The sequence below is a fragment of the Rhamphochromis longiceps genome, linkage group LG8 (genome assembly GCF_057381845.1).
Source record: "Rhamphochromis longiceps isolate RC_006_pf linkage group LG8, R_longiceps_female_GT1.1, whole genome shotgun sequence".
NCBI classification, from domain to species: domain Eukaryota; kingdom Metazoa; phylum Chordata; class Actinopteri; order Cichliformes; family Cichlidae; genus Rhamphochromis; species Rhamphochromis longiceps.
In genome coordinates this window covers 35,888,502-35,899,716 of record NC_140564.1, presented here as the reverse complement: position 1 = coordinate 35,899,716, position 11,215 = coordinate 35,888,502, and the positions used below count along the sequence as shown (strand labels likewise).

General features: G+C 40.5%; 1 protein-coding gene and 1 long non-coding RNA gene across 3 annotated transcripts; both read right to left on the bottom strand.

Annotated features, from left to right (window-relative positions):
• Positions 1 to 2,016: 2,016 nt before the first annotated feature.
• Positions 2,017 to 4,977, bottom strand: LOC146664427 (uncharacterized). Of its 2 annotated transcripts, XR_014913107.1 has the most exons (3): positions 4,875 to 4,977; positions 4,079 to 4,139; positions 2,017 to 3,590 (listed from the first exon to the last, which is right to left on the bottom strand). It is a non-coding gene; the product is annotated as an uncharacterized LOC146664427 (long non-coding RNA). The 2 variants fall into 2 exon arrangements; XR_014913106.1 differs by lacking the exon at positions 4,875 to 4,977 and having other exon boundaries at positions 4,079 to 4,857.
• Positions 4,978 to 6,567: 1,590 nt separating this feature from the next.
• Positions 6,568 to 7,563, bottom strand: LOC146664426 (nanos homolog 2-like). The gene has a single exon (XM_085415405.1). The coding sequence runs from the start codon at positions 7,489 to 7,491 to the stop codon at positions 6,991 to 6,993; it is 501 nt and encodes a 166-aa protein (XP_085271531.1). The 5' UTR covers positions 7,492 to 7,563; the 3' UTR covers positions 6,568 to 6,990.
• Between the last annotated feature and the right edge of the window lie 3,652 nt (positions 7,564 to 11,215).

Here is an 11,215-nt window from a genome sequence, read left to right as displayed (position 1 = left end):
CTCTTTAGTTTGAGAAGTCTCCTTTTGTATTAAATATGCTTTTCCAAAAACGTCTATCTTTGTGTACACGTTGAATGAATGTTAATGGGAGACCAGTTCTTTGGGGGGTTTTTTTGGGGTTTTTTTGTGGACAATCCTTGTCAGTGTTGGAGGAGGACTGTGAAGGACGACCGTTTTGCTCTCCCTGACATTTCGTATTAATGCTGGTCAAGAACAAAAATGAGAATGACACTGCTGGAAGTTATCACATCACTATAGTTTCTTTTAATAAGCACTTTTTAAAACTTTATATATTTATAATGCAAGGTAGCTAATGAGTAGACATACTGAGTTTGTGGGTCTCGTCTTTATGACATGTTTAAAAAAAAAAAAAAAGAGAGAGAGAAAAAGATTTGACTGTTTGTCCTCAAACTTTCAGACTCTGCTTTTGTTTCCCCAGCCCCGATTTCTGAGTGAAGGTACGCGTTTCAGGATATTTCATTGAAATATTGCTCTAATATTTTCAGTTTAGTTCTGGCACAAGGCACACAACACAGACACACTGAGCTCGGCCTGAAGAAGGCGAAGGAACGCCGAAACGTCGCGAAGAGCTCAGTAGATGCGCGTAAACCCAAGATGGGCAATTTTTTGAACTGGGGCAGGGGTACCACCATCCTGTCCCACGGTGGAGAGTGCATCTCAAGGAACCGGCGATTGCTGGTTCCCTGATCTTTTTTCAACACCCTAACCCTTTACCACAGACGTGGAGTCAGGACCCGCTGTTCACTTTCAGTCAGTACACTGAAAATGTGTTTCATCAGACTAACCACAAATGTACGACAGTCAAGAACTTCTGCAGCTCTGAGCCAAGTTTCCTAAACACTCTGCAGTATGAGGAGGACGAGTTCTTTAGAAAACTGATAGCTGCAGAAGGACAAACCTCAACTCAAAAATCTTTAAAACGCCTTCATTCTTCTCATATGATTAATGAGAAGGAAAACGGGACACCACTGTCTTATAATTCCCCAGGAACAAACTCCTCTTTCTCTCATTTCAGACCTGTTTCAAATCATAAGCAGACACAACCAAAAACCGGCTCACCTAATCAAACCAAATCCTAACTTTAAGCCACTATCCAGTCCTGTCCCCCTTCTCTCCTCATACCGGTACCCACAGTTCAGACCCCACCTCAGGCCCCTTACTGCCTGAGGAGGGGTCTGAAGTATTTTCCAGCCTTATAAAGAAAGGGAAGACTGAAGTGGCAGACTGTCATGCAAAAAGCGAGCATCTCCTCCTTGCACTGCTTACAGTCAAATGACAAAATATGTGAACTCTTTTTAAACAGGAAAAAGGAAGAAATTGTACACCAGAGGGGGCAAGAAGGAGAAAACTTGAATATAAACTCAAAAGAAAAACCGCTGTTCCTTCCCTCCCCCAGAAGGCAGTAGAATATCATCATGTTAAATGCCACTTTTGGGGGGGGGGGTAAAATTACTTGACAAATATGTTTCTCTTTTTTGTTATTTCGTCCCTCTTTGTTACAGCTACAGGAGGACAATAAACAGAAGAAGGAGAGCGGCACCAAAGAGGCGAAAAAACGAAAGAGCGCACCACCTCCTGACACCACATCCACAAAGAAGTCCAAATGTACCTCCAGTGCTGAGGGGGACGACAAGGAGGTTTTTCTCCTCCCTGTTCGTGGGCGTGAGCGTTACGAGATGTTGAAGAAGATCAATGACGGTTTGGAGCTGCTTGACAAGGACAGCAAAAGCAAGTCAAAGGTCTCAGTGAAGCATGAGGTTCCCGTGCCCTCCAGTGGAAAGAGGCTGCTCCAGAGAGGAGAGAGGAGTGACAGCGACTAAGATGCCCATCACCTCAATTTCGAAAACAAATGTCACCTTTTTGTCTAAGCCTTTAGGATTATTTCAGGTTTTAAATGCCCATTTAAAAACCAAAATGCCATCCTGCCTCAGTTAAAACGGTTCCTGAAACTGTACTGCCTGATTAGTCACTGCACTGACATACTGTTGTGTTCAGTTATGTTTTTCTTTTCTTTTTAAAAAAAAAACAAAAAAAACAACAACCCTATGTTCCTAATTGGGTTAGAGCCGTTCAGCATGGTTTGAGTGAGATTAAGAATGATCCTTGTCATAACGAGTCACTGCCGTTTATTTAAATAAAGTTCAAAGCTAGGCTTGCAAAACTTGAATGGAATTTGCCTCTGATGTTGCTGTATTACTGTGCTACAGTCCTGTCGCACCATGTCATTTTTAAAAAAAGAAATGTATATATTTTGCATGATTGTCTGGGAAATGCAACCACCTCTGCGCAACCTTGATTCATATGCAATATGTAATCATGTTTGTGTAACATGAAAGAAAAAAGAGAAAAAATGATGATAAATGCAAAGACTGGTAACAGCGCTAAGAACCATAAAGCAAGAGAATTTTTAAAAAACTGTGAGAAATAAACTACACTGTAAAAAAAATAACCCTATTCAAATTAAAAAAAATGATGTCCAGTTGTCACATCCAAAATATTTGGCTTTATAGAATCCAAATTGAGTCACTTGATATGACCTGATACTTTTATGTTGATATAAACAATATTACTAGACTTGACTGAAACTTTAAATTTTGCATTGATCCAAATTGATTTTTTTACATAGAACCATATTTTAATTATTGAACCAAGCTAATATATTGAAATTTAACCAACCTAATGTATTCACATCGAACCAAATTAACATGAACTAATATGTTTGTGTTGAAGCCAGGTAATTGATTTACATATATTCAAACTATATTTTTTACATTTCATTTCAGTTCAAAAATGCTCTGCATTTCCTATAAAAAACAAGACAGTTGGCCAACCAATTGTTTCAAAATTATTTATTGTTCCAAACCATTTTAACTATAATCAATAGAGAGGATTAGTAATATACAGATTTAGTGCTACGGCAGAAATGATTAGAGAAATGTTTGTTTTATAAAACCTGCAATCTTTTGAAAACCAGTATAAAACCTGCAACCTGTCTAAAACTGGCATAAAACCATTATAAAAACTCTTTTTAAACCAATTTGCAAGTACTCAAAAATGTTTATATGTGCACTGTGCCTGTACAATGTAAAAAAAAAAAAAAATCTACACATGTATCAATGAAATCAACTTAAATCTCCCTTTCAAATGGGTGTTCTTATAAATTTTGAATGTAGAATACCACTGCAGGCCAACCAAGCACACATGCACATGCATGTGCACATACACATGCACACATGCATGCAAACACACTACTGTGCAGTGTTAAGTTCACAATTAAGTTTGCGAATCTTAGAGGTCATCTTGTTAAAGTCAAGCTCCATCATAATCTTTTGAAGAGCCTCAAAGGTGAACCTGAATCCTCGTGGATATTCCATATTAAGAGCATAACAGAGTCCAAAGACCATTGCCACTCCAGCTGCCACAGAAGGCAACTCATTCAGGACTTCCACACCATCAATGATTATCCCGATGTCTCGAGGCTGATGTAGGAGGCTTGAGTTGTCCCTGAAGACGAAGAGTGCCATGGTGGTACTCTGCAGCTCTTCCTCAGCTTCATCTTTCTGGGATATCTTGAGGTAAAATATGGAACAAAATGTACAAGTGAAGAACTGAAGTCTGGCACACCTGATAAATCTTTGACCATAATAAACTACTATTTTGATAGTTGTTTGGTCACAGACTATTAGAACAATTATTTGACTAATCAGATTGTGAATTGCATAATCATTAAATTAAATCAATGGTGGAACATTTTCATAAATGTTCCACAAAGCCCAAGAAAAAAAAAAGAGAAAACAATACAGAACCCTAAGATATTAACTTGATGAGTTGATTAATCGTTGCTGTCCTACATTAATCACTGCATTTAATAGCAGAGTTGTCAAATTTACATCAAGAGACTGCATCTCATGTAGAGACAGAACAGATATGGACATACCATGTATTCTTTTATCAAGTCCTCAACACATCAGCAAGGTGAATGAGAGGATAATGAGGGAGAGTCTAGATTATTATGAAATGTTTAAAAAGGATGTGCAGTGTAAATGCAAAATGATACCTGTTCAGATTAAATGAAAATGTATGCTTCAGCCATGGAATGGATGGAGCGATCTGTGGTTCTGAAAGCATACAGAAAAAAAAGAATAATGTTACTTCTCTATAAAACACATTACATAGAAAAACCAAGAAATACGTAACATGACATACCAAACAGTCTACAGACCAGCCATTAGCGACTAAGTTTGGCATAGGGTCAATTTTTTGCTGTTAAAATTAAAATTTCTTCAGAAAATGCACATTTTTCCGAGCTGCGCCTGAAAGTCAATTGAAGGAATTAGTCTTATGTCATTGATCTTATATGCTGGCTTGTTATTTCTGTCTCTAAATCATGCACATTAATAATTATCTTTTGCGCTCGGTGTACACACACATAACACACAGATATTTATATGAAGAGAGACAAACGTGCGCGCACAAACACAAGCTTGTGTCTAGAAACCGCGAGCTCACCAGAAAAATTCAAACGAAGCGGAGCACGGAGTTATACTATGAATGTTATGAACTATGAACTTATGCTAGCTAGCTTTATCCACCACCGATGCATCGTGGTAACGCTAGCTAGTTAGGCAAAAAGCCGTTTTTTACCAGTATACTAACTTGTATTCCCGACTGTGATGGTCGGTTTCTGGTAACCAGTTCTAACGTTGCGCAGGATAGCTAGCTAGCTTATAGCTAGCAGCTACAATCATGCAAAAATTAGGGGTGGCTGTCGACCCAGCTTAAATGGGGTTATTTTCTGCGATTTTGGCAATACAAATTATAAAAGCTTTTGTAACACACTTGGCTTTACTTACGTTTATTTTCAGATGAAATTAATCAAAGATGTGACATGATGTTTCCAGCAGCCATGCAGAATAAAAATGGGTCCCGGTCTATTTCTGGTGGGCGTGTTCAAGTGCAAATCACTTTGACTCAAATTAAAGATATTATCTGTTCAGCATGAAAAGAAATATATGTTTTGAGAGAAATCAAAAACTTTGCGTTGCGATGTTCACAATCCTGTACTGACACTATGGGCACATTTTTAGAAATCTATTTAATTCCACAGAAAGGTTAGCCACTTTAGTGTTTCACTTGTGACCTATTTATAGCTCACTGAAGATGGTTTTAAAATGCAACAATGTTCGGAGATAGAGAGAAAAAAAAAAAAGAACTTTGGTGCAGGTGCAGGTGCAGGTGCAGTCTTTATGTAGCTTTCTGGTGACCTTAAAAGAACCTTTACGAAGCCCGTTGACAGGCCTTTAATCGAATGATCGGTTGGTTGATTGATAACAGAAAAAAATGACACATAAGATGGACATAAAGGACTGAAAACACCAAGAGCAAAATATTGCATCGCACTCATTTATGTAGTTTATTTTTAGATTAGATAATTTTGCAAAATAACGCAGCAAAATAAATAATAAGAGCCGGGATGTGCAGACTATTTAGCACTGAAAAAACTCCGTCCATGTGAACAGAATCAGGTGTTACCTTACCTGTTGATTAAATATCAAGACTATTTAGCAATAAGCTTACTTTAAAGGCTCGTAATAGGTGAACTGTCTTGGTATAGTTGAGTCACGCAGAGTTCATGGTCCATGTTGTGTTACTTGTTGTTTGTGTGTGTGTGTGTCACCCGATGACCCCTGGCGCCGGAGCGTCTAGACTACATTAGAGATGTGTCACAGCAAAGAGCCGCACCTGCGCTCAAAGAGAGCACATACATAGAGGTGAGGTATGAGGATAAATGGATAGATGCGGTCCTTTTTCGAAGCTGAGCGCACAGTTGTATTTCCTGCACAATCACACACGAAGTGAGGCTGTGTTTATGCCGGTTATACCATGAATATACACCCTGCAGGCACCACTTGTTTGTCAAACTGTTTATGAAGCAAAAGTCACATTTCTGTTTATTTACAAAGCAAAAAGAAGGGGGGAAAAGAGGCGTAGGAGGGGGTGGAGCGTGCGCACTAGCATACCGGCGACGGCTGTTTCCTTTCACTAAAAGGAAAAAAATAATAAAATGTGTACTTCACGTTACGGTTGAAACTGGGGGGTTTTTTTGTGTTTTTTTAATTTTTATTTTATAGAAACAATTTTTGCTCATAACCAATTGACAGGGGATTTCTTAAAATCACCCCGCAGTTCTTCAGCTGAGACACCTGAGTTAGAAAACACAAACACTGCAGCTGTCTTTGTACAAACTTGTACAAACTCTGTTTTGACCTTGTATACTGTATTTCCCCAGCCCCTCTATTTTGAAACTAAAACTATTGAACCTTAATTCAATTTCTCACTTCACATAATCGTTTCACTTTTGCCTTGAAGTGTTACTTTTAATTTAATTTAATTATTTTTTTATGACGCATGTTCTCTGGTGAGTTCAGGTACATCTGTAACTTCAAGTGGAAGAGTTGCATGTGAGTTAAAAATTTTCTATAATACCAAAAAAAAAAAAAAAAAGACAAAATACTGACGTTTTTGTCGAATAATCTGTCTGACATGAGGGATAATATAGCATTTGCATTTTAACTAAAAGACTCGCGCACTGACACTATGGGCACATTTTTAGAAATCTATTTAATTCCACAGAAAGGTTAGCCACTTTAGTGTTTCACTTGTGACCTATGAAGTACCCCCGAAATTGTATCATATTAAACAACAACAACAACAACAATAACAACAACAACAATAAACACTCGAGGACTTTAAAGAGTTTAATTTTTACCGAGGTTTGAGAGCGCTCACCCCGGCTCGGGGCTCCACAGATGTGATGGATGAGGGCTCCTTGCTGCAGACTGCAGCGGAGTGTTTGACAGTCAAACTTGAAACAGTCTTTGGAACTGAAACGGTCTCTGCCAACACGAACACATACCCCAAACAGTTCGGTAAATATGTACAGTTTCTCGCAGCTTCAGTTTTCAGCAGCTACCAGAACTTGCCTACGGTCTGCATCCTCCCAGCAGCCTCGCACTTCATCTGCGGGCAGTACTTGCGTGTGTGAGCGCTGTCACCGGTGGCTTCGCAGATCGGGCAAGTGTAGTTCCGGAGGACGGGGCAGAAAACTTTCCCGTCGTCTGATTTGAGCTTGTGAGATAGGTACACCCTCGGAGTCTCCCCGTTCTGCTTGCATAAGCGGCAGTAGTCCGAGGATGAGGCGCTGCTGCTGGTGTCCGACGCGCTGCTGGTCGGACTGGACTGTGATGAGTTTTTGGAGGATTTCTTCCCCCGAGTGGAAGTGTGGACCTTACTCCAAGGGGGCGCTTGTCCCTTCTTTGGACGCTCGGTGTCTCGGTTATCAACCTCACGGTTGCTGCACAGTTTCTCGAACACTTGGCTCAGATTCATGTAGTCGTGCCACATGTTAAAGCTGTCCCCACCAGTGAGGATCGAGTTCTGGACCTCCAGTCGTCTCGGCATTGTGGTCATTTTTTGGCAGAAGTAAAACTGAGAGTGTGTTTGGAGCGCCTCATATTTATAGCTCACTGAAGATGGTTTTAAAATGCAACAATGTTCGGAGATAGAGAGAAAAAAAAAAAAGAACTTTGGTGCAGGTGCAGTCTTTATGTAGCTTTCTGGTGACCTTAAAAGAACCTTTACGAAGCCCGTTGACAGGCCTTTAATCGAATGATCGGTTGGTTGATTGATAACAGAAAAAAATGACACATAAGATGGACATAAAGGACTGAAAACACCAAGAGCAAAATATTGCATCGCACTCATTTATGTAGTTTATTTTTAGATTAGATAATTTTGCAAAATAACGCAGCAAAATAAATAATAAGAGCCGGGATGTGCAGACTATTTAGCACTGAAAAAACTCCGTCCATGTGAACAGAATCAGGTGTTACCTTACCTGTTGATTAAATATCAAGACTATTTAGCAATAAGCTTACTTTAAAGGCTCGTAATAGGTGAACTGTCTTGGTATAGTTGAGTCACGCAGAGTTCATGGTCCATGTTGTGTTACTTGTTGTTTGTGTGTGTGTGTGTCACCCGATGACCCCTGGCGCCGGAGCGTCTAGACTACATTAGAGATGTGTCACAGCAAAGAGCCGCACCTGCGCTCAAAGAGAGCACATACATAGAGGTGAGATGAGGATAAATGGATAGATGCGGTCCTTTTTCGAAGCTGAGCGCACAGTTGTATTTCCTGCACAATCACACACGAAGTGAGGCTGTGTTTATGCCGGTTATACCATGAATATACACCCTGCAGGCACCACTTGTTTGTCAAACTGTTTATGAAGCAAAAGTCACATTTCTGTTTATTTACAAAGCAAAAAGAAGGGGGGGAAAGAGGCGTAGGAGGGGGTGGAGCGTGCGCACTAGCATACCGGCGACGGCTGTTTCCTTTCACTAAAAGGAAAAAAATAATAAAATGTGTACTTCACGTTACGGTTGAAACTGGGGTTTTTTTTTGTGTTTTTTTAATTTTTATTTTATAGAAACAATTTTTGCTCATAACCAATTGACAGGGGATTTCTTAAAATCACCCCGCAGTTCTTCAGCTGAGACACCTGAGTTAGAAAACACAAACACTGCAGCTGTCTTTAACTCGCGAGGGCAGTCATGGACGCAAGACCTGCGTCTCATCACTGCTGCTTTGTGAATGTCTGTCTGTGAAAAGCGCTTAATAAATAAAGTTTACTTACTTACTTACTTACTTACTTACTGAGCCTGCAGTTCAGAAATTTAACCATTAGATGGAGTCATTGCCAAAGCAATGACTCCATCTAATTGCTATGACTTTTGGTGTTTATTTTGGACCTTAACTCGCCCCACAGTTTTGAGACAAGGTTCACATATGATATATCATTGTGTGCGGCTGGAGCTGGAATGAGTTGCTATGACTTTTGGTGTTTATTACTTCTATAGTTTTTTAAATATGAATATTTTAATGCAAGTTTTTTCCCATTGAAATGAATGGAGAACAAGAAAACTTCATTTGTGGTGTGCTGGCTCACTCTAGTGGTATGTCGGGAGTAATGGAGGCGGCCGCTGTGTCCCTGTGGTTGGCCTACTTGTCAGATATCGACAAATCCTACACTACAGACCAGTTGACAGCGTGCAATAACCCAGCCGATTCATTCGTCTTTACACTACCTCACAATCGACTCAACGGTGAGTTATTTGTTTGTTTTGTTTTCTCACAATTAATGTAAAGCCAAGGTATATATCAACGGCGCGCGCAGCGGAAGTATGGCATTATAGCGGATTATAATGGGGGACGCTTTTATTTTGTATAACTACCGGAAGTAGTTCCTGTGTACTGAGCTAGCTGGGTAGCTAGCGCCGCGTCGCTTAAAAAGCAGCCGGGCTTGTCTTAAACTTAAGAGGCTGACACTCGCTAAACCACCCGATCGCTCGCCAAGCGACAGACGTCCATGTGTTCAACAACAGACACACGTCATTCCCCTTCGTGGTCTAAACCAATCAGAGATAGTGAGGGGCGGGACCTCTGTCCGTGGTCGAGCTGGAAGTGGAGGTGGATAGAGACGGGTGAGTAGCTTGAATGAAGCGATATCGATTCATTAAATCCTGAATTGAATGAATATAAATGTGTTTTACCAGAAACGCCAGAATCTCAGGTTAAAGCTCACAAAACTATTTCAACAACAACCAGCAAATGAGAGCAGGAAACGCATTCCACACGAAGACGTAAACAGAGCGGACCGACGCATCAGAATTAGCTTAGTCGGCGTGGGGGCTAATATCATCCTTAATTCCTTCTTACTTTTGCTGTTTTGCTTCCAACACGATAAAACCCACAGTTCACGCACAGCTCGCTGTGCGTGAACTGTGAGAGAAACTTCAAGAAAAGTTTCCCATCTCAAACATGTGTTTTCTGCATTACTCATTTGCTTATTACCCATCAGTCTACCGTTGTTTACAGCGCTGGCGGCCGCTGTCTTTTCTTTCCTTTGTACTTAAATGACGTCGGATAAGAAAGCTTAATTTCTGCTGTTTAATACTGAAGAAATGTAAACTTTTTCAAATTAGGTATAATTGCAGAATATTTTTAAGGTTATCTGCTATAAAATCCATGCCAGGAAAATCTCCTTTATGTTTTTATGTTTTTATTTTTTTATTCTCAGTTACTTTGACACAACGGCATGTGCTGTGATGGTCACATCTCTGATAAAGTTTAGTGTCAGTACTGATAAATGATCAGAATTATAAGATCTCTCACTTTCTGAGTAAAAATTGCACCAAATCGAATCTGGATTATGTGGATTATAGAAATCAGTGATGATACACAGTGTGTGTGTGCTTTGGTGTGTGTGTGTGTGTGTGTGTGTGTGTGTGTGTGTGTGTGTGTGTGTGTGTGTGTGTGTGTGTGTGTGTGTGTGACAGACAGACAGACAGAGAGAGAGAGAGAGTGACACTTGCTGTGTATTTAAGAAACAAACGCTCAAAGAAACCAAACAGAATGACACAGGCAGAAAGACACTGTTTTATTTTGGTAACCAATGATGCATTTCTTCTCCCCTTGTACAGGGCCTTTTATGACAGGAACAGGAACCACAGAGCGTCAGCGGCAGACATCCAAGCTGCACAGGGCACACGCAGCACCAGGCAGAATTAATGACGTCCCTGATCCACAGCTCAAGCCCAGCCACCCGCTGCCTCCTCGCCGCCTCCTCCCGGGACCTTCAAGGACCACCCACCAGCCACTGGTACACATTCCAATCTTACACAATGGCCCCAGCATCACAGGGCATCTCCTGACATTAAAATCTATCCTGATTTCTGTTGTTTTTCCCTCATCTCTGAGCCGCTGAGTGTGAGTGTGTGTGTGTGTGTGTGTGTGTGTGTGTGTGTGTGTGTGTGTGTGTGTCTCTCTCTCTTTTACACAAAAAACACATGTCAGTTGTTAAGGAAAATGTTATAAAACACTTCTTCAGTAAAGACTCAGAGAAGAGAAACACACAGAACTTCTTGCTAGCAAGGGCAGCCTCCACTCTAAGAGACTCCAGTGAGAGAACTGCCCCGGTCTTTATTTTATACTCCATTGAGCGTGTGTGTGTGCGTGTGTGTGTGTGTGTGTGTGACAGAGAGACAGACAGAGAGAGAGAGAGAGAGACACTTGCTGTGGATTTAAAAATTTAAAAAAACACACAGAAAACCCAAAGAGAAAAAGAGGCACACA

Coding starts and splice junctions, on each gene's coding strand:
- LOC146664426 (XM_085415405.1), bottom strand. CDS start 7,491: ATGACCACAATGCCGAGACGACTGGAGGTCCAGAACTCGATCCTCACT.